The sequence below is a fragment of the Nuphar pumila genome, chromosome 4, assembly GCF_984573655.1.
Source record: "Nuphar pumila chromosome 4, dmNupPumi1.hap1.1, whole genome shotgun sequence".
Classification (NCBI taxonomy): Eukaryota; Viridiplantae; Streptophyta; class Magnoliopsida; order Nymphaeales; family Nymphaeaceae; genus Nuphar; species Nuphar pumila.
In genome coordinates, this window is record NC_143252.1 from 105,523,313 (window position 1) to 105,547,510 (window position 24,198).

The following is a 24,198-nucleotide window of genomic DNA, read 5'->3' on the forward strand; positions in this document are numbered from 1 at the left end:
GATCTTAAAGAGATAAACGTTGAACAACCACATTAGCCTTCCTGACAAGTTGGCTGCAAGATGGTGGCTACAACAGCTTGATATTCTGAAAAACTTTGTGCTTGGAATCAGCAGAAAGTTTTGGGACAAAAGGGATCAGTAAGAGACAAATCTGGCTTCAAATCAATAACCTGTAAAGAGTGGAAGAGGAAGGGAAGACATAGGTGCAACAGCAGAAAGTTCAAACAGGACCCATCACCCTCATCCAAACACACTACATACCTCACAACGAACCCCTTCCCCCTCGAAAAAGAAAAAGGAGAAGAAAGAAGGGAACATGAATGATGGTTCATGAGGGGTGTCATAAGAATACAATAATCCAAGGGAAGCTACCTGTGATCCAATGTAAACGACATCATAAAGATTTGGGCTTACAAACTAAATTCCTCCTTTATGCTTGCACACATAATTATATAAGGATTTTTTTCTTAATCTTAGAAATCTCATGACTCAACCCGCCACAGGAGGTTGGAGATACCAATGCCCCTAGTTGAGATTGTGATATGGAGGTCCCACTGTGAATGAATGAATGACCAAACGGTCAAATGTATTTCTTTTCAATAAAAAGTAGGTCAATGGCTTAAACCTATGGTGGAGGTTGGTCAAGTGTAGTTTTCCATGACAAAGTATGCCCCAAGAGTCAAATAGAAGAACAGTTATAACCAGTGAAATTAACACAGTGACATCATAAAAATTAAACACAAAGGACAGCTGATTAACAACCCAATGAAATTACATGAACCAGTGACATCATATAAACAACACATACAGCACGTGTTGGTCAAATCTAATTAAAGAAATAATTACATTTGCTTGTGACAACTTATATTCATGAAGGGCAAACCAGATATATCTCCAGTCTCACTCATATAAAGCATGATGATCAAATGACTTTATATACTGCAATAGATATGATCAGGAGAGGATCTCAATCGAATGGCATGTACATGCTTGAAACTCATCTAGAAGCAGCAGTCTTCGAGCAGACAGCAACAGCAAAGTGCTGCCAAACTGTAATACAAGCACACATCATGTATGTGAAGCAAAAATCACAACACATAATATATAAGAGCACAGAAAAAGCTAATGCCAGTGTCTTTGCATCATCCATCTTGTTGCAATTTGAAAAACTGTGCTTATGTGCACGTGATATTTGTAGTAAGAAATTGACTATAGGTAAGTTTCAGTAGTGAAAACCACAGTTAGCAGGAGAAGATACAACAATGAAAGGAAAGATCATAAGTTGACCAAAAGGTTCAAGCCATATGGGAAAAAAAGTTATTTGCCTCGGTACATAGCGGTGCCTCAACACATAAACAGTGAAAAAGGAAAAGGCAGCCAAAAATACTATTAAGATCTTATGCTCAATCAGTCCAGTACCAGCATTCTGTTATGCTTGATGAACATCTTAGACTCATTAGCTTCAATTATTTAACCTGTTTATGGTTGGCGGTCAAAGCCAAATGTAGAACAGGGAATGGATATTTTCTGGAAAATGAATGCATGATTAGCAACCATGTTGGAGACATGAGTTCCATGGTTTTATGCTGCCATGTAAAACCGGTGATGGATATTTTCTGGAAGTCTCATCCATCTTTTCTGTTAGTAGCTAAATACCATTGACATTGCATGCACTTGATTTTGTTTAACTGAGATATCATACATGAACACAAGATCACTGCACAACTGGAAAATGGGGATAGGTGGGCGAACCTTTCATTTATCACCACTTCCTGTTACCTTCCTCATTCCCAACTCCCTCCTGAGGAGGCAATCAGGAATTACCTACTATGCACAGCGAAGTGCAACTCACGGTCAACTGTCACCAGCAAGTTGCACTTCTCTGGCTGGTCCCCAGAATGCAATCATATCACTCCCTTTATTCTAAAAAAATGGAAGCCTGAGGGGAAATAGCCGATAACCATAAAAACATATTTCATCACAGAGTTACCATGCAGCATTTGGCCAATTTACACCCAATCTTCAGGTTCCTGTTCTATCTTGAAGGTCGTGCAATTTTTAAGGGAAATATTAAAAACATAAGAACTCAAGGTGTTTTCAATTACATCTAACACAAACTGAATTAATTTGATTTTACATCATCATATGGTCTCCCAGAGGCTCCCAATAAAATCCAAATTTGTGTAGCTTTCTACACATCCCAGATTTAGATGTACAAGTAATTTAAAATGGTTTCATCGGATTAAGATCTTAAATTCATGCCCGTTTGGTTAAGAAAATCCGTTACCAATTACCTGACTATCTAGTCAAATGAGGAACAGGTCCACAAATCAGATCTAAGTATGAAAGATTTGCAAGCTCCATGCCACTTTCCTGGGTTTGGAGGTTGGTTACTGTTCTAGGGGAAACATTCTTCTTCAATTCAATTCACTGCTATCATTATTTCTTAGTGGTTGGCTTACTATGGAGCAAAGAAAGCTGATGGTCTGATTGAGATAAACATTAGAAAAACACTCTGTAAGAATGATGCCCAAAGCAACTCGAGAAGGGTTTCACCCGTTTCCCCTCCCTTCAATTGAATATAGCTTTCTTAAATACTTTCATCCAAGGCTGTTTGGGGAGGAAGTTGAGAAGGGATTGGTGAAAATGATTAATGGAAAATCAGGGAAACTGAATTCTTCATGATTCGAAGGGCCCAGAAGTTCTTCCAAGGATTCAGCCTAGCAATTTTATTGGATCCTCTATCTTGTTCTAGGGGAGGATTCTATATTTATAAAACTCTAGACCTATAAATCGTGAATTTAATATGGTACAACTGCTATATTGTTTCATAACTAATATATGTAGAAAGCCAGGATCCACATAACTCTGTCCTATGACCTCGGTGACAATAGGCCCAAGGCATCTCTTTTTCGTTCTTCTTCCACATTTAAAGATAGATTCCCACTGTACTTATAAGCAGTGCTGTAAGTATCATAGCATATCGTACTGCAATATGTATCATATATATTAGGTAATAGGATATGATACACACCCATATCTCAATACAGGTGTGTATCGTATTGATATAGGGTGTATCTTATGATACATCCCGATATGGGGCATATCTTACTATACACCATTAGTGTAGTTTAAGTTGCATTTTTTTTTACATATAAGGATCCTTAGGGCCAATTCATACTCATTCCTAAAGAGTTTGAAAGTGATTGAGGCAATTTCTAGCAAGAAGAAGAAGATGATGATGATGATGATTATACAACAACAACAACTACGCCTTCATCCCAAAACAATTGGGGTCAGCGATATGAACCAAAAAAGAAATTCATTTTGGGTCTTCCACATGAATCCTTTTCCTCCAATCATTTCTATCCAACGCCATGTCCTCGGTGAGGTTCAAAGCATTCATATCCTTTCCTATCATCTCCATCCAAGTCTTCCTAGGCCTACCCCGACCTCTTTTAACTAATATATTTTCCCATTTCTCCAACCTTCTAACTGGAGCATCATTAAGCCTTCGCCGAATATGTCCAAACCACCGTAAATGATTCTCTCGCATCTTATTTTCAATGGGTGCAACACCTACCTTCTTACGTATCTCTTCGTTCCGAATCTTATCTTTTATTGTATTTCCACACATCCATCTAAGCATCCGCATCTCAGCTACACTCATTTTTTGAATATGATGTCTCTTGGCAGCCCAACATTCCGTACCATAAAGTAAAGCGGGTCTAATAGTCGTCCTATAAAACTTTCCCTTCAACCGCAATGGCATTCTACGATCGCACAACACTCCAGTAGCACTTTTCCATTTCATCCACCCAACCTTTATCCTATGATTTACATCTCCATCAATTTCTCCATACTTTTGAATGATGGATCCCAAATATTTGAAATAATCATTCACCGGTATATCTTGCTCACCAAGCTTCACTACACTCCCATCACTACTTCGTTGCTTACTAAACCGACATTCCATATATTCAGTCTTACTCTTACTCAACTTAAAACCTCTAGCTTCCAATGTCTGTCTCCATAATTCTAACTTAGCATTAACCCCAGCTCTAGACTCATCAATCAAAACAATATCATCAGCAAACAACATACACCACGGTACATTTTCTTGAATTGATCTCGTAAGCTCATCCATCACTATCGCAAATAGGAAAGGGCTTAAAGCAGATCCTTGATGTAACCCAACCGTTATCGGAAAATTGGTTGTCACCCCTCCACAAGTGCGGACATTGGTTACTACTCCTTCATACATATCTTTAATTATACTAATGTACTTGAGAGAAACACCTTTCTTCATCATTGTCCACCAGAGAACGTCCCTAGGTACTCTATCGTATGCCTTCTCTAAATCAATAAAAACCATATGCAAATCTTTGTTCCTCTCTCTATATCTTTCAATAAGTTGTCTAAGAAGATGTATAGCTTCCATAGTTGATCTTCCAGGCATAAAACCAAATTGATTCTCCGATATCATGACAACCTTCCTCAACCTAGACTCAATCACCCTCTCCCAAAGTTTCATAGTATGACTCATGAGTTTTATACCACGATAGTTTGTGCAATCTTGTATATCACCCTTATTCTTATATAAAGGCACCAAAGTACTCTTCCTCCACTCATTAGGCATCTTATTTGTTCGCCAAATCAAGTTAAAAAGATTTGTCAACCATTCTAAACCTTTCTCTCCCAAGCATTTCCAAGCCTCGATAGGTATACCATCTGGGCCATGATGATGATGATTATGATTGACAAATTTTTTTATTAGCTGATAATTGACATTATCTAGTTCATTTTTGTTGGAATTTTGAAAAAACTTGGTTATGTAAAATTTTTAGTTGACTTCTTCACAAAAGTGCTTCCATCTCCTCAGTTTCACTTCTTACTTAACAAACTTTCGGTGATTACACCGTAAGTTTGAGGGGTAGTGTTAAGTTGTATATATATATATATATATATATGATACATATGTTTATATCATTGTAATAGGTAATACTCAATAGGGGTATTTCAGTCTTTTCACAGTCATTGCCCAAATATAGTTGCTCATGTGTATGAGTTTTGTATTGACCCATAAGTGGTCATTGTGTTATTGTGTTCATGTAAGCCCATAAGAGGCATCTATTTGTATTTTTTGCTCTTTCATTACAAGTTTGTTATGTCAAAGATATCATGCATTATGGGATGTTCTTTTCATCATCCTCTTCTACAGATCTTAAAGTTTTTTGTGATACAGATTTTGGAGGGTCTACCTATGAGTGTCTATCCACTACTGGTTTCTGTGCCTTTCTTGGAAGCTCCTTGGTTTCTTGGAAGAGTAAAAAACAACAAAGGGTAGCATTGTCTATTGCATAAGCAAAATAAAGAGCAATGGCTCAAATTACTGCAAACATTGTTTGGATAAGATGGTTGTTGGGTGAGCTTGGCATCTCTGTGAATAAAAAAACACCCTTGTATTGCGACAATATGAGTGCCATCCACATTGTAAATAATCCAAAGTTTCATTAGAGGAGCAAGCACATTGAGATAGATTGTCACTTTACTAGAAAGGCGTATAATGATGGTATTATCTCCTTGGAGCATGTGAGCTCAGGAAATCATATTGTAGATATATTCACTAAAAGTCTCGCTCCATTACACTTTCAATCATTTCTTTCCAAACTTGGGATGATACCCTGATGCAGCGCAAAGGCGATGCTTTCACGATAAGGGGTGCCCTCGTTGGCGCTCCTCAATCTACAGCCACAGGAGACAGACCACAACGTAACAGGCCTGGCACTGTTATAGTTCTTCCACGCACGATCAGGCGTGCGGCAATAAATAACACAAACGAACTGCACTTGATGCAGCGAACAGGGGGAATCGCAAGGGTCACGCGAAGAGGGGCTGACGCTGATGGCTTCGTGCGATGCACAGCCGTGCAGCCTGAAGGAAGAATCCACTAATAATGCCCACAGAATGAGTTTGACAATAGGGAGTAATGAATAAAAACAACAAAAGATCACTAGGTCTGAGTAACTTGTTATTATTAAAAGACTGACATTGTTGATAGGAAAAGAGAAGCTGCTGCAACAAAACAAAAGAGTAAAATGTAAAACAAAGAACTTAACGTAAAAGCTGCTGTAGAAAACTGTGTAAACTGAACATGACACAGGAATAATAAACAATAGGGAAGTAAAGACAAAAACAATAATGAACTGATAGGAAAGTAATAAAGAAAACCAAAAGGAATGACAAAGGCTGCTGAAAAGAAAGAAAAACTGCAGGGAACCCCAAAAAGAAAAGAGTTGCGTTAATTCCAATCTTCATCGTCTGTGTTGCACACAACCCTAAGATGGGTATTTAACGTGTGCAGCTGGATCCGGGTCTCGGGTCCGGGTCTGGCCCTGGACCCGAGTCGACTCCTGTTTGCCGCTGGATCTGGGACGTCTGTGCTCTGCATCATTCTCCCCTGGTTGGGAAGAAGTCGACTCTGACGACTTATTGTCACCACGGTATGCGTATAGACCAGACACATTGAAGATAGGCGAAATGTGTCAATCCTGCATATCTGATGTGAACTCGAGAATGAGTTCAAGAACGGCACATGGAATGTTGAAGTTCAGGTGAGGAAGTATAGTCCCACCACTATGCCTTGCATTGCTGGTCACAAGCCCAATCAGCTGTCCTTTAGAATTCAAAACACCGCCACCACTTCCACCCGGATGCTCTGCAACCGCTGTTTCAAGCATTGCAGCTATACATTTCCCCTCTATATCAGCACTCATAGTTTCAGAAGCCTTAAGAGGACCCTGGGTCTTAACAACTCTTGAGACCACACCAGAACTAACAGATGGACAAAGGTTTGATTGAGGTCCCAAAAGACCATGTCCTATCACAAATGCTTTAGACCCAGGTTGTGGACAAGCAACGCCTGGATTGACGGGGCAAATACTATTTGGAACAGGATCTATTTGCAGCAGGGCAATATCCAATGGGCCTCTCGAAATATATACTGCTCTTGCATCATGCCATATCTTTTGGTTGATACAATCCAACCTAACACGTATTCTTCCAAAAACCTGGTAAATAGGATCTTGCACAGATGCCATTACATCATCCCCAGAGTTAAGGACTTTGGCAGACACCGGCAGCAAATTCTGTTTGTTCATGATGCCATCACTTGTTGGGCCCCCATGACTCTTCAATAGCAAAGGAGGTTTTTCTTCATGACTAGCTTGATATAAATGATGGACTGGTGGATAGAAATACACATATGCCTTTTGGTCAGGGACCTCAGTAGGGAACTCTATAATCTCTGGTGTGCTTAGGCATGCTTTGTATTCCAAACTAGGACGGAAGGATGACCACGCTGTAGAAAAGTCAACAGCTTTGGAACAATTTTCATCTAAAGTCACTTTGCCTATTGATAATGGCAGAGTGGAAGAGGCACCCTCTATGCACAAGTACCTGCCCTTTGCAATAACAGTTCTGATGTCTGTGAATGGGATATCCAAAAAACTGAAAAAGCCCTGAATAATATCCAGCAGGCCAAAATATGATCTTCCCCTCTGCCTGTAACTGCAAGCCAGATAGGTATTCTCTCCATTTTTTTGCACCAAATCATAAGATTTGATGCCAAAAATCCATAATGGACTTGTGAACTCTGCATCCAATGCATAAACTGCTTGCATCTCATTGCTGGATTCTATCTCTTTTGTTCCAGTAAGGATGGGAAATGTCCATTGATTGTTTGAAGCCGGTCCACTAGCTTGAGGCACTTCTCTAAACCTCCACGACTCTAAAAGGTGAGCATTTGTAAGTATCAGACCCTCAGAGTTGAGAACAATACCAGAAGCCCAAGTTCTATCTCCAACCATCACAAGCACGACAGACGCCACAGCCTTCTGGAGTTGAAATAAAGGGGAATTGGCTGCAACAGAAACATCTGGGGATAACATTAAGGAGTCGTTGGTAATAGTTGTTGGGTGTTCACTATGTGAAACGATATTCCTGGACGACTCCAAATTATAGCTTGTAGATTGGTTTCGAAGTTGACCACCTATACCATCTGCTATGGCATCCCATGGAAGCACAAGCTGAATTTCTGTCCCTCCAGCACGTGGTCTTAGGGGTCTGGCTAGAATACCAACAAGACAAACATGCTTACCAAAAACTAGACCACCTTCTCCGGCTCGCTGGTGGGTTGCGATCGAGGCCCCACGAGCGGTTTTCAGGGGGAAAAACAAGTATGTCCTGTCTCCTGCCATTGGCACATTGCTCGCAGCTCGACCCACCGTCAGGTTTGGATCCCGCAAGCCATTTCTGGCCTGCGAAACCTTTACCACAGGTTGTGGACAAGGCTGCGTGCTCGAGCCTACATTGGGAAACCTCTCGACGACCCTCTGGGGCGGTGGGTAGGCACCGCAGATATGGTTCATTGCAGCTACCGAGACAGAGTTCATAAACGGTACCGTCTTTTGGTTGGTCGCGCGACCGTCATCCCTGAGCAGGCCTGCTTCAATGCCATCCAGTTGCACGGCAACTTGTTGGACGTTCGGTTGGACTGGTTCAATCGCCATCGCACCCGTGAGACCAACACCATTGACGTCCAATCCACCACTCGTTTTCAGCATGGGAGTTGTGTGCGTCTCCACCGACGACTCAAGGACCACGATCCGATCTTCGAGTCCATCCAGTCGTTTCGATATGCTAGCAACATCCTCGCTTAAGCGTAGCATGTCTTCTTGCATCTCTGTCACCATGTCAAGCATCTGTTTCATGATCTTCTCTCGTGTCTTTCTGTTTGTAGGACCGTTCCTCGCCCCTTGCTTCATGTTGTTGACGAAGGAGGAGGGGCTGGGCTCTGATACCATTTTGATGCAGCGCAAAGGCGATGCTTTCACGATAAGGGGTGCCCTCGTTGGCGCTCCTCAATCTACAGCCATAGGAGACCGACCACAACGTAACAGGCCTAGCACTGTTATAGTTCTTCCACGCACGATCAGGCGTGCGACAATAAATAACACAAACGAACTGCACTTGATGCAGCGAACAGGGGGAATCGCAAGGGTCACGCGAAGAGGGGCTGACGCTGATGGCTTCGTGCGATGCACAGCCGTGCAGCCTGAAGGAAGAATCCACTAATAATGCCCACAGAATGGGTTTGACAATAGGGAGTAATGAATAAAAACAGCAAAAGATCACTAGGTCTGAGTAACTTGTTATTATTAAAAGACTGACATTGTTGACAGGAAAAGAGAAGCTGCTGCAACAAAACAAAAGAGTAAAATGTAAAACAAAGAACTTAACGTAAAAGCTGCTGTAGAAAACTGTGTAAACTGAACATGACAGAGGAATAATAAACAATAGGGAAGTAAAGACAAAAACAATAATGAACTGATAGGAAAGTAATAAAGAAAACCAAAAGGAATGACAAAGGTTGCTGAAAAGAAAGAAAAACTGCAGGGAACCCCAAAAAGAAAAGAGTTGCGTTAATTCCAATCTTCATCGTCTGTGTTGCACACAACCCTAAGATGGGTATTTAACGTGTGCAGCTGGATCCGGGTCTCGGGTCCGGGTCTGGCCCTGGACCCGAGTCGACTCCTGTTTGCTGCTGGATCTGGGACGTCTGTGCTCTGCATCATACCCTTAACCTCAGCTCAAGTTTGAGGGGGAGTGTTAAATAGTGTAATACATTTTTGTATAATATGTACTACTTGTTTTTTGTATAATCCTTCTCTTATTGTCTTTTGTACATATCATTGTTTATTAGAAGTAATGTTGTAAATTGTCAGGTGGTTATGGTGTCAACACAATTTGTCTTGTAGTGAGCCCAAGAGGGACGACCTCTCTTTTTATGTGTTTCTCTTGTTTTGGGTTTCTTTCTAATGAAAGCTATTGTTTTCTCCCTTTCTTCCTCTATGCCCTAACTTTGTACACATCGCAATCGGATTATTTAAGAGCCGGTCCCTTTAATACCAAGTATGTAGACCACATCCGTACAGTCATATTAAAAAAAATGAAAATCTCGGTTCACAATCTAGTTCTCATATTTTAGTGGCCCATATATATATATATATATATATATATATATATTGATGATACAAATATCCAGAGTAGGAAATATACCATACATGAGTCTTTCACTTCAAATTATCATAAAATCAAATAAAAAGGGTCCCAAAAACCACCAATCTTGAGCAATTTGGGCAACACTTGAATTAATAAAAGCATATGATTGTGCATAAAATGTATGGCCTTGTTATTTTCAAGCATACAAGAATCAACAAATAAATCTATGATCAAACTCAAAAGATTCCATAAATAAAAGAAACAAAGAGATAAAGATTCACCATTCAGAGAGAGAGAGAGAGAGAGAGTGGAAAAACTAAAAGAAGAAAGAAATGGAAAAAATAATGTTAGGTTCGCTAATAGTTAAAAAAGAAAAGAGCTCGCGAATATGATAATTTTTTAAGAACTACCATTTTTTCACCTTCCTCAGTGGAACACTCCAACAAAACTAGTACTTTACCTAATCCACTCTGTATATAACTATGTTACATGGACACTTCACCTATGCTGAAGTGTCAATGTCAGACACTTCCCGACACCAACACCAACACTCTTGTACACGACACTGACATGACATTTTCAAAACTAGGAGTGTCCAAAAATTTGGACACGTGTGTCAAGTGTCCGACACCTTAAAAGGTATTTCAACATGCCGTGCCTAGCAAGTGTCATACCTCGTTTCCAGTGTTGGGTATCATAGACATGGGAGTCAAAGTATTTTAGAGTTGGATACTTGTCGAGTATTTTAGAGTTGGAAGATACTTACTTGGGAAGAATCCATAATGCATTGAGCATCCGACACTCCCATTAGCCTTTAATGATTTGTTTTGACTTTTTGCACTCAAATTCTTACATATTCATATTACATTATTGGCTTGTGTAAATCATCAAGGATCATATTGCAAATGATAAAGGAATATATATATATATATATATGCATTTTATATTTTATGGTTTTGTTTGCATAATTCTTTAAATCTCACTTTTTTCTACCTATATATATATATAGCAATGTCCAAGTGTCTAGTTTTTTAAGACCCGCCATGTCCGACACTTCTTCTTGTGTCCGACACCGACAACCATGTCAGTGTCCATCTATGTCACTTGGGTACGGGTGCGGGTACAGGTATGGAGGGTACGACACAGCAATTTAAAAAAATGTGGGTACGGGGGCATGACTATATATATCACATAAATATAAAATAAATTCAAAATAAACTGAATATAATCTAAATATATATGTTATATCTAAAATATATATTATATACTAAAAATATGAAGTTATAAACTGAAAATATAAATTGAATACAAACTTGTATGTACAGAGGGTAAAATGGCATGTCCAGGTGTCGACACAGGGATACACATGTTAACACATGTACCGAGGGCAAAACGGAGTGTCCAGGTACCATAGGTTTCCAAGTAACATACATATATAAAGACCGACAACTTCAAAGTAAAAAATGAAGAAAAACTTGGTTCAAAATTTTTAACCTTTGATAAATACTATAATATGTCATGATTCTTGGAAAGAAAAGACGTGCAAGAAAAGTAGTGAAACAAGTCTACAAGAGTCTACCAAATTCATTGCTCTTAGGAAGCTCACTTTCTAAGCAACTGCATTGGCGTAGTGGTCGGAATCCAACCCATCATGCCTGATCTTCTACATAGTATCGACAGTGCATATAGTCAATGCAACCTTTAATTTTACTACATTTTTTACCTAATGTTTTAAATAATGTGTGTATTATATGATATGAAACACCATATCGCACTATCAGCCCATAGGTCAACTCAATACATCGTCTAGTATTAGTCAAATAAGATTATCAAGCCGTATCAGCCTGTATCCAGACACACACAAACCCAGTCATTTGGCTGGGCCAACACGATGACTTGGCCGAGTGGGTCAAGTCTTGGGCAAGTCTTGCCAAGTCTATAAAAGGTTGAGTTAATACACTGGTTTGACCCAATAAATAAGCAATCAGGGTCGACTCAAACAAGTCAAATAGTTAAACTGCTGGGTCTCTCTCTCTCTCTCACGCGTGTGTATGTGGTTGTGGTTTTGGTAAAACTCATTTATAGCTATGAATTACTAGGCTATATGTAAGTGCATGCTTGTCTTTTTGAGTGATGTGATGACTAGGTTCTTAGAGGATATCATAGGTGCTCATTAGGTTAATGAAAATAAGGAGGTGTATAACTGCTAAAACATAAGGGAACACATGGACAAAGAGAATTTTAAGATACTTGATGACACAAAGTCCTTTGTATATTACAGCATGTTAACAAATAATAGAACATGAACTGCATTTCTGAATCATGGCAACAAGAAAATTGGGAGAGGATTAGTTCATCCCATATATGATATAACAAAAGATAATAGTTTCATGACATAATGCTTAGTCATATAGTGTTCACTCATTAGTATCATAGCATCTTTGATACTTCTATTTTATGTTTAATTGAAAATTTGCTATGTTGGTTTCACCAAAATGTAATGCATTTCTTGGCTCTCAAAAAGCTTTGCAATGTTTTAAAAGGGGTCATGATCAAAATAAGAATTACCAAGATACCCCACTCCAGTAATAATCTCATGACTTTGATAAGAATCAGTTCTTAGTTCACAAAATCCTGGTTTAAAATTTTTGTAGCAACTGACTACTTCATGTCCATGCTTGAGTCTTTATATTGTTTTTGATACTTCGACAAATTTCCCATTTTGTATAGGCTTTTATTCTCTTTTATTATAGGCTTTGACAAATTCCCCTTAGTAGTTAAAATATAGCAACAGATAAACCTGAATGTATGCTTCACCTTGGTTGATTTTACAATGCATTACAAATTTACAATGCATCTCTAATGTGCACTTGTACACATGTATGCATGCCTATAAGTGCATCTGTGGATGTTGTTATCCGTATTTTTCAGTTACGGTCTTTTAGGAAGGAAAGGCAATACGTTGAAGGATTCCTTCCTTTGTTTGTTATGCTTATCTTGGATAGTTACTATCCTAATATGAAAAGGATAGTAGCCCATCGTTATTTATGTACCCCCTCTCTTCTTCTGTGAAAAATTAATAAAAGAGAGAGAGAGCAGTGTTTCATCATGGATGTAGGCAACAGCCGAACCACGTTACATCGTTGTTTGCGTCTCTTCTGTGTGTTCATGTGTTAATATTTGGTATCAGAGCCAGTTGACGTCTTCCTGCGCCCGGATCTGGTAGCGGTCGCTGCTGCTGATCCTTCGTTGCTATCGTGTTGCGGAACGTCAGAAGGTTGTGTTTCATCTCCCTGTGTTATCGTTGCGGAATGTCAGAAAGTTGTGTCTCATCAGGTTGTGTTATCGCTGTAAGTGTGTTGTGCTGGTTCTTGATCTGATATTCGGTTGATCAAGACAGGACTTAGGCACTGCAGTCTGGCAAGCCGTGTTGCTGAATTCGTTTTTTGCTCTCTTCAAGTAGTGTTGTGTTTTTTCCGTTATTGGTTGTTGTTTGGCATAGCTGATTCCCATCTATAATGGCAAAATCATCACGGCTATCGGGTGCAGCGTCTGAACCAGCTTCGCTGCATCTTAATGGCGAGCCCAGATCCAGCTACTCGGAGTCAGGCCACCTTCTTCGCATCACCACGCCGTTGTTCTCAGGAAATAACTATATTAGCTGGGCGAAATCCGTGAAACTTTTTTTGAGTGGCAAATTGAAGGTGGGCTACATCACAGGTAAAATAAGTAAACCTGATGTATCCGATTCGACCTATGAAAAATGGGAATCAGAAAATGACACGGTTATGGGTTGGCTTCTAAATTCTATGGAACCCGAAATTGCAAAAAGTTTTTTATTTATGGATACAGCAAAAGACGTGTGGGACGCTATAAATGAAATATATGGCGAGAGGTATAATCTTGCTCGAGTGTATGAGATGCAGATGGAGATTGTGAAGTTCACCAGAGAAAACAAATCCTTCAATGCATATATCGGTATGCTGAGAGGAATGTGGGACAAACTTCTTCAATATAGGCCACCATCCGGGAATGTTGGGATTAATCAAAAACGGTTTGAAGAAGACAAAGTCTTTAAAGTTCTGGTTGGCCTCGGTTCCGACTATGAACAATTTCGTAGTCAAATTCTAATGACCACTCCCCTGCCATCGTTCAATATAGTATGTTCTATGATTCAGTGAGAGGAGACTAGAAGAAAAGTTATGAACCCATCGTCTCAGAAAAATAAAGAGGAGCAACTAAAACAAATGGCCCTTCAAGTGAGCGATAAGAAGGTAACTGATAACCATACTGGGTTCCTTTATAATCATGATCGTCAGAAATTCAGATCTAGATTTAAGTGTACTTATTGCAAAAAAACCGGTCACACAAAAGAAAGATGTTGGGATCTTGTTGGCAAACCGACTCACGAGAAAGACCAAGGGAAAAATACCGGATCAAATCGTGAGGCTGCAAATTTTGTCACCAGAGAAGAATTAGCTCATTTTTTTCAGCAAATGGGTAAAACAAATCTGATGTCATCCACTCCCATTAACCCCAGATGCTCTGACGATAAAGGTAAGAATACTAGTGCTTATGTCACTTATACCTCTGAAATTGAGTGGGTTGTTGATTCTGGAGCCTCCGATCATATGCTAAGCAAGGATATACCCATCGACCAACATACACGTGCGAAACCTGTGTATACGGCCGATGGGTCTATCATAATGGCGAAAGGGTCACAAAAATTGAAACTTCTCAATAAGTCTGATGATTCTGAAGTTTTGGTCATTCCTAATTTGGTTGTTAATCTTATGTCTGTTAGTAAGATCACTAAGTCTCATAACTGTTTGGCCATTTTTCCCCTAAGGATGTCGTGTTTCAGGACCAGACGACGAAGAAGGAGATTGGTAGAGGCGTCGAACGAAGTGGATTATATTATCTTAACTCATCTGGAAAAGCCTTGTTTAGTTGTGTGCATGCCCCGAATAACTTTAATGTATGGCATTCTCGTCTTGGTCATGCTCCTTATAGTGTTCTAAAACTTTTGATTCCTGACTTACCTTCTGAAAATACCTCTTGTGATGCTTGCGAGTGTGCCAAGGTTACTCGGTTACCTTTTCCTAAGTTAGCTACTAGAAGCAATGTTTTGTTTGACTTAGTTCATTCTGATGTATGAAGACCTGCTCCCGTCGAGTCTGTGTTTGATTTTAGATATTATGTTACCTTTATTGAAGATAAATCTCGTGTCACTTGGTTTTACTTTCTTAAACAAAAAAGTGAAGTGGTTAAAATCTTCAAAATGTTTTACAATATGGTGATTACGTAATATAATGTCAGGATTAAGCATCTTAGATCTGATAATGGGGGAGAATATGTCAATGAAGAAGTAAAATCTTTCCTGGATGAGAAGGGCATAATTCCCCAAAACACTTGTGCTGGAACAACAACAAACAACAACAACAACTACGCCTTCATCCCAAAACAATTGGGGTCAGCGATATGAACCAAAAAAGAAATTCATTTTGGGTCTTCCACATGAATCCTTTTCCTCCAATCATTTCTATCCAACGCCATGTCCTCGGTGAGGTTCAAAGCATTCATATCCTTTCCTATCATCTCCATCCAAGTCTTCCTAGGCCTACCCCGACCTCTTTTAACTAATATATTTTCCCATTTCTCCAACCTTCTAACTGGAGCATCATTAGGCCTTCGCCGAATATGTCCAAACCACCGTAAACGATTCTCTCGCATCTTATTTTCAATGGGTGCAACACCTACCTTCTTACGTATCTCTTCGTTCCGAATCTTATCTTTTATTGTATTTCCACACATCCATCTAAGCATCCGCATCTCAGCTACACTCATTTTTTGAATATGATGTCTCTTGGCAGCCCAACATTCCGTACCATATAGTAAAGCGGGTCTAATAGTCGTCCTATAAAACTTTCCCTTCAAACGCAATGGCATTCTACGATCGCACAACACTCCAGTAGCACTTTTCCATTTCATCCACCCAACCTTTATCCTATGATTTACATCTCCATCAATTTCTCCATACTTTTGAATGATGGATCCCAAATATTTGAAATAATCATTCACCGGTATATCTTGCTCACCAAGCTTCACTACACTCCCATCACTACTTCGTTGCTTACTAAACCGACATTCCATATATTCAGTCTTACTCTTACTCAACTTAAAACCTCTAGCTTCCAATGTCAGTCTCCATAATTCTAACTTAGCATTAACCCCAGCTCTAGACTCATCAATCAAAACAATATCATCAGCAAACAACATACACCACGGTACATTTTCTTGAATTGATCTCGTAATCTCATCCATCACTATCGCAAATAGGAAAGGGCTTAAAGCAGATCCTTGATGTAACCCAACCGTTATCGGAAAATTGGTTGTCACCCCTCCACAAGTGCGGACATTGGTTACTACTCCTTCATACATATCTTTAATTATACTAATGTACTTGAGAGAAACACCTTTCTTCATCATTGTCCACCAGAGAACGTCCCTAGGTACTCTATCGTATGCCTTCTCTAAATCAATAAAAACCATATGCAAATCTTTGTTCCTCTCTCTATATCTTTCAATAAGTTGTCTAAGAAGATGTATAGCTTCCATAGTTGATCTTCCAGGCATAAAACCAAATTGATTCTCCGATATCATGACAACCTTCCTCAACCTAGACTCAATCACCCTCTCCCAAAGTTTCATAGTATGACTCATGAGTTTTATACCACGATAGTTTGTGCAATCTTGTATATCACCCTTATTCTTATATAAAGGCACCAAAGTACTCTTCCTCCACTCATTAGGCATCTTATTTGTTCGCCAAATCAAGTTAAAAAGATTTGTCAACCATTCTAAACCTTTCTCTCCCAAGCATTTCCAAGCCTCGATAGGTATACCATCTGGGCCAACTGCCCTTCTTGATTTCATTTTCTTCAAAGCCTCTGCAATTTCTTTCTTTTGAATCTTGCGCATGAAGTCACGATTTATCTCATGAAAAGGAATGGAGAAGTCTCCAAGATCTTGAGCATGACTATCATTAAATAGCTTATCAAAATAATCTTTCCATCTCTCCTTAATCTCCTCATCTTTGACTAAAACCCTTTGCGTTTCATCTTTGATACATCTAACCATACCCAAATCCTTCGATTTCCTATCTCTCATCTTTGCAAGCCTATAAATATCCTTCTCGCCTTCTTTGGTATCCAACTTGTCATAAACCTCCTTATATACCTTAGCCCTCGCGTTTCGAACAACTTTTTTAGCTTCCTTCTTTGCTATCATATACTTCTCCAAATTCTCATTATCACGACTCTTACTTAGATTTCTATAACACTCTCTTTTAACCTTAATAGCTAATTTGACATCCTCGTTCCACCATGATGTATCCTTACCTAGTGGTGCACCGCCTTTAGACTCACCCAATACCTCCTTAGCTACTTTTCTCATACCACCCGCTATCTTATTCCACATTGATTCTGAATCCTCCTCGAGACACCAATCAACTTCCTTAACTACCTGCTCTACAAACATTCCTTGTTTAGCTCCTTTCAGTGCCCACCACTTAATTCTAGGATCTATCCTATGTCTATCCCTTTTGCGGCATTGTCTAATTCTAAGATCTAAAATTAAGACTCTATGTTGTGTAGCTACACTTTCTCCTGGTATAACCTTACAATCGATGCAACAACCCCTATCTCTCTTTCTAAGTAGGAAAAAATCTATCTGACTCGTATTAACCCCACTTTTAAATGTTACTAGGTGAGACTCTCTCTTCCTAAACCAAGTGTTTGCTAAGATCATATCATAGGACAAACAAAAATCTAAAATCCTTTCTCCACTTTCATTTCTTTCTCCTATACCATAGCCTCCATGGATATTCTCAAATCCATCCCTACTAATGCCTACATGTCCATTAAGGTCACCGCCGATGAAAAGCTTTTCTCCATAAGATGTCTCTTGTACTACTCCATCTAAATCTTCCCAAAATTGATGCTTAATGGAATCATCTAAACCTACTTGAGGTGCATAAACACTAATAATATTAATAATATCCATACCTAATACTAATTTAATAAGTAAAATTCTATCACCCTTCCTACGGACCTCAACTACATTATCTATAAACTGACGACTCATAACAATCCCTACTCCATTCCTATTCCTATTTATTCCTGTATACCAAATCTTATATCCCCAAGGTTCTATCACTTTAGCTTTCTCACCTACCCATTTGGTCTCTTGAAGACATAAAATATCAATCTTTCTCCTACACATAACATCTACTAACTCTACCAACTTACCAGTTAAAGACCCTATGTTCCAAGTGGCTAACCTAATTTTATGGTCTTGGACTAACTTCTTTACCCCCACCCGTCCAACAAAGTGAGGGAACCCTTGCCTATTTGACACCACACCCGGGCGCCGGTGTGACGCGTCGCTTCTGGGCGGCGACCTAGCAACCCTTGCACATTTATCACTGCCTCCGGGCCTAGAGAGTACAGCGCGTCGCTTAGTAGGGAACGCCCCAACGAAATTCTCATATTGGTTCATTTTCATAGGATATGACAAAGTTTTTATGCTGGCTGTCACAGGCCTACCGCAACCCTCCTCCTTTATCCGGGCTTGGGACCGGCAGTGTATAACTACACAGGTGGCTAAACACTTGTGCTGGAACCCCTCAACAAAATGGGGTTGCCGAGCGAAAAAATCGTCACTTACTTAATGTTGCTCGGTCCATCATGTTTCATATGAATGTTCCTCCAGTTTTTTGGTCTGATGCTATTTCTGTTGCTTGCTACATTATTAATCGCATTCCTAGCTCCAGTTTAGGCAATCAAATCCCCATGGAATTACTTCGAAAAAGGGAGATTTACATAAAGCATTTGAAAGTGTTTGGGTGTAAGTGCTATGTTCATATTCAAGAAAAATTCAGAAACAAACTTGAAAGAAGAGCAGTTAAGTGCATATTTGTTGGATATTCAGTCTCAAAGAGGGGTTTTAAATGCTTTGATCCGATAAATAAGAGATTATATATATCTCGAGATGTCAAGTTTTTTGAAAATGAGCCATTCTTTAGTGATCCTTCTTATGATAGTCGACACCACAACGAAAAAAATAGGCAAGAGCCTAGCATCGTCTTTCCCATATCTCACAATTCTGAATTGGTATGTGACGATATTCAAGAAGGTACAAATACTAGACACAATGAAGTTGCTGAGCCCGGTGAGGATAGTCAATCTAATGTACAAATTCAAGAGAGTGTAAGACGGTCTGAATGTGTATCTAAACCGCCAGTCAGATTGAGAGACTATTATTATTACTGCTCAGATCAAATGCCCAGAAAGCATTCTATAAAAAATCTGTTTGATTTGACAAGACTGTCTAAGAACTATCTCATTTTTTTTGCTAACACTTATAGTCATCAAGAACCCACGTCTTTCAAAGAAGCTATACAAGATTACAAATGAAAATTCGCTATGAAGGAAGAACTGGAAGCATTACTAAAGAATAACACTTGGACCATGGTAAATTTACCAAAAGGAAAAACGACAGTGGGGTGCAAATGGGTCTACAAGATCAAATATAACAGTGATGGAACAGTAGAAAGGTATAAAGCTCGGTTAGGGGCAAAAGGGTATACCCAAAAAGAAGGAGTTGATTTTACTGAGACTTTTGCACCTGTTGCAAAAATGAACTTCATCTGAATTCTTCTCTCAGTTGTTGCCAACAAAAAATTGGGGAGTATTTCAACTTGATGTAAAAAACGCCTTTCTTCATGGTGATTTAGACGAGGAAGTGTATATGGATCCTCCTTTGGGATATGACCATGAACAAGACAAGGTATGCAGACTTAAAAAAATCCATATATGGGTTGAAGCAATCTCCACGCGTCTGGTTCTCAAAGATAAGTTTTGTTCTTACTGATATTGGATTTCAACGTAGCACTGCTGATTACACTATGTTTATCTCTTGTATGCCTCAAGGTATTGTTATCCTCTTATTCTATGTAGATGACATTATTATGACAGGTAACAATGAACAGATGATGCAGAAAGTGAAAACCATTCTCCACACTACGTTTGAAATCAAAGATCTCGGGAAACTTCGATACTTCTTGGGAATTGAAGTGGCACATTCTGACAAGGGTATCTTTCTATGTCAAAGGAAATATATTCTGGATCTTCTAAAAGACACAGGTATGATGGGAAGCAAAGCGGTGGATACTCCTCTTGAAGCCAATACCAAACTGAGAATAGATGATGGAAAAACAGTAAGTGAGGTTGAAAGCTTTCAAAGGTTAGTTGGAAAATTGATTTACTTGACTATTACTCGACCTGACATATCCTATGCAGTCAGTGTAATAAGTCAGTTTATGCATAAGCCAAGATCTACACATGTTAAAGCAACTCATCGTATTTTGAGATACTTGAAATGAAGTCCAGGCAGAGGTATTAATCATGAAAAGGAATCAGGATCTCAGTGTACTAGGATATTGTGATGCAGATTGGGCAGGAGATCCAAATGATCAAAGGTCTACAACTGGTTTTTGTATGTTCGTTGGTGGAAACCTAGTGACCTGGAAAAGTAAGAAACAAAATGTTGTGGCTAGATCCAGTGCTGAAGCTGAATATCGCGCCATGACTATGTGCTCATGTGGATTAAATCTCTTCTTCATGATATGCGAATTGATGTGAATGAACCGATGGCGCTAAAGTGCGATAATATGACAACTATTTATATTGGAGCAAATCATGTTTTTCATGAGAGAACAAAGCACATTGAAGTCGATTGTCACTTCGTGAGAGAAAAAATTCAAAACAAAGTCATTTGCACGTCACATGTTGGGAGCAACGAACAATTGGCCGACATCCTTACGAAACCTTTGCATCGGGATAAACACATTGATATGTATAACAAGTTGGGGCAAACTAGCATTTGCGCACCAACTTGAGGGGGAGATTGTTATCCGTATTTTTCAGTTACGGTCTTTTAGGAAGGAAAGGCAATACGTTGAAGGATTCCTTCCTTTGTTTGTTATGCTTACCCTGGATAGTTACTATCCTAATATGGAAAGGATAATAGCCCATCGTTATTTATGTACCCCCTCACTTCTTCTGTGAAAAATTAATAAAAGAGAGAGAGAGCAGTGTTTCATCGTGGATGTAGGCAACAGCCGAACCACATTACATCGTTGTTTGCGTCTCTTCTGTGTGTTCATGTGTTAATAGATGTTTGCATGCATATCCTTTGGAATCTTTAGATCACACAACACGAATGTTAAACATGCAATTCAAATGGCATATTCTATCAAAGAAATTCACTCCAAATGCTAAGCTCAAACTGTCATCAACGAGTAAAGGCACACTCAATCATACAAGCCAAATGGCCATTAATATACAAGGATTCTTTAAGGAGGGGCGAAGGAAGGAAAGCAGGAAAAAAAAAAGGATTGGTAAAACCACCCACCATCCTTCTAGAAAAGAGGTATAATCAGACCGTCCCTGATACCGGTAATAGTAATTCTGAGGAGGCGGGTACTGCGGCGGAGGGGGCGGGTAGCCCTGGCTAAAGTAACCCTGGTAGCCTTGCTGGTAACCAGGTGGTGGTGGCGGCAGAGGTGGAGGCGGAAGCCCTTGCTGATAACCATGGCCACATTCTTCACACTCCGGTGGAGCAGAAGGGTACGCGCCTTGTGGGTATTGGGGAACATACCCTATCAAAATTCGAACACAAAACGCTCAAGAGAGAGGTAATCATGCCTTCATAGTTCATAGAAAACCAACTCTTTCTTCCAATCAAAGCCAAAAAGATCCTTTCAGGAACCTCAATTCGTACAACGGAAATGTGAATTATGAAGCAACTAATGGAATTCAAAAATCCATAAGAAAAGCGAGCAACCATCAAGCCGAAGAAAACCCAATTCGACTAATCGATGAAACGATAAGATGAAGGGAAATGAAAAAACAAAGCGAACAAAATCGCAACAGGAACTTGATCAATGGAATGAGAAAAAATCAACGGAAACGCAAACCAGCCATCGATTCGAAGAGAACCCAATTCGTCAGATTGATGAAACAACAAAATGAAAGAAAAAAACACAACCAAAATAAAAAAAAAAAAAGATTCGGACCTGGAGGAGGGTAGGGGGTGCCTCTTTCCTGGTAGGACATGATCCCTAGATTCTGTGGGTGCTCTCCTACGAGGACCAGAACAGAAGAGAAGGAGAAGGAGACCCGAGACGACCCCTCTCTATCGGGCGAGCCTTCTCTTTGAAGAAGCTGGCTTGTTGGGCCGTCATCGGGCAGCGGGCCCCACGTGAAACTTGATTGTTGATACTAGGGTTGTCAACAGGTCAGGTTTGACTCGGACCCGCCCATATAACTAATAAGGGAGGCCAGTTTTGTCGGGTCACGAAAATAGAATCCTAAATCAAGACCTACATAATTTTAAATTTTTATTTTTTAAAATATATAAAATACTCTGGTCAAGTTGAAGACACGGTAGAAAAACTCAGGGTCGGATAGGGTACCCAACAAAAATCATGACCTAAACCCGGGCCACAGCTTGCTAAGATCGGGTTAGAGTCGACCCGAATATTATTCAGATTAACACTTTCCATGACCATACCCAAGACTTTGGGTTCAGGTCGAGTTGGATACCCCGATACAAACCAGTCCCATTGACAATCCTATTTGTAGCTAACATCGTGAAGATACGTAGACATGAAGACACTGGATGCTAGTTGGATTCGCAAGTTCGAAAAGATTGTGAGCATAAGGGCTTTAGTGGCGGCAACCCCACCCATAGATTTTTATATCTGGACCCAAATCATATCAAAGGAAGTAAGTTGGATAGAAAAAAATGGTATTTTGGAGCCTTGAAACGATCGGAATTTAAAAAAAAAACACAAAATATCTAATAAAATGTTTATTTTGGTAGGTTTTTCTCTTTCTCTCTGTTATAAATATACTAAATGAAACGTGCTAATTGAGTTTTTCAGGGGTTTTTTTCATTTTAGTTTTAAATTCTAATCGTACAGATGTGATCTATGTACTTGATTTTATAGAGATCAGCTCTTCAAGTGTTTAATTCCGAGACATGGGTGAGTTTTTATAACATTTGAAAAATCAACGGTCTAAAATCTTTATAAAATTCTTAGGCTCCAAATATCACTTTTTTCATTGAAAACACATGATTCTCATGTGGATTCCTCATAAATTGACCATGCCCAACACATTTATGGGATTGAAACTGCTGAAAAAAATACCCAAAGAGTAGAAAAACCCATTTAGCACATTTCATTTAGTAAGTACCCATATATATATATATATATATATTGACATGAAACAAGATTTTCATACGTTTATTGATATAGGGTAATCTAGATGTTTGGTTTTATAAAAACAGTCTCTTGGACCATCCAATTAGGATGTATATGAAGGATCTTTTAAGGGTTAAAAATTAACGGCTTAGAACTTTTATAAATATTCAAGCATAAAAAAACTAATTTTTTATCTGATTATGATGATCCAACAGTCAATTCTTAGCAAATAGTCCATGCCAAATGCATCTACAAGGTTAGATTTACATGTGGCAAAACTGAATTAAAAAAATAAAACAAAAAATAAGCTATTTACATGTAAAAATAAAATTTGATCGGATTTTGATTTAGATAGACTCCAGATTTGACTTTAAATGCCGATCTGAATCCAACCCGAATCTGAAAGTAATTCAATTGAAAAGATCTAAATCCGATCTAAATGCACATTAGGATTTTACTTAAAGGATCCATATCTGAAAATAACATGTCAGACTCATATCAGATATCGGACAATCCAATCCGTTTGCAGTGCTACCCCTGGGATTTCATTATTGCAAATTGTTTTCACCAAATCTGACCCGGTAAATGTGATCTAATATGGTCCGTTCAGTGACGATTGGTGATGGAATTACCAGAATCCGTCCTGTGTGCAGTATTTTTCAACAATTCAAAACTCAATAACCATCCAAATACTAAAAATCACATTTTTTTCATTAAAAAAAAACAGGATCCAAGATTTGATTCTTATCAAATCGATCATGTTGAATCCATCTGAAGGGTCAGATTTGATCAAACAACTTGCAACT

The 24,198-nt window shown here is 39.1% G+C and overlaps 1 protein-coding gene across 1 annotated transcript; it reads right to left on the reverse strand.

Annotated features, from left to right (window-relative positions):
- Positions 1-733: 733 nt before the first annotated feature.
- LOC149840418 (uncharacterized) lies at positions 734-22,315 on the reverse strand. Its single transcript, XM_090004423.1, has 3 exons — positions 22,202-22,315; positions 21,538-21,784; positions 734-1,050 (listed from the first exon to the last, which is right to left on the reverse strand). Exons 1-3 carry the CDS (start codon positions 22,239-22,241, stop codon positions 1,002-1,004), a joined length of 336 nt encoding a protein of 111 aa, XP_089860549.1. The 5' UTR covers positions 22,242-22,315; the 3' UTR covers positions 734-1,001.
- Between the last annotated feature and the right edge of the window lie 1,883 nt (positions 22,316-24,198).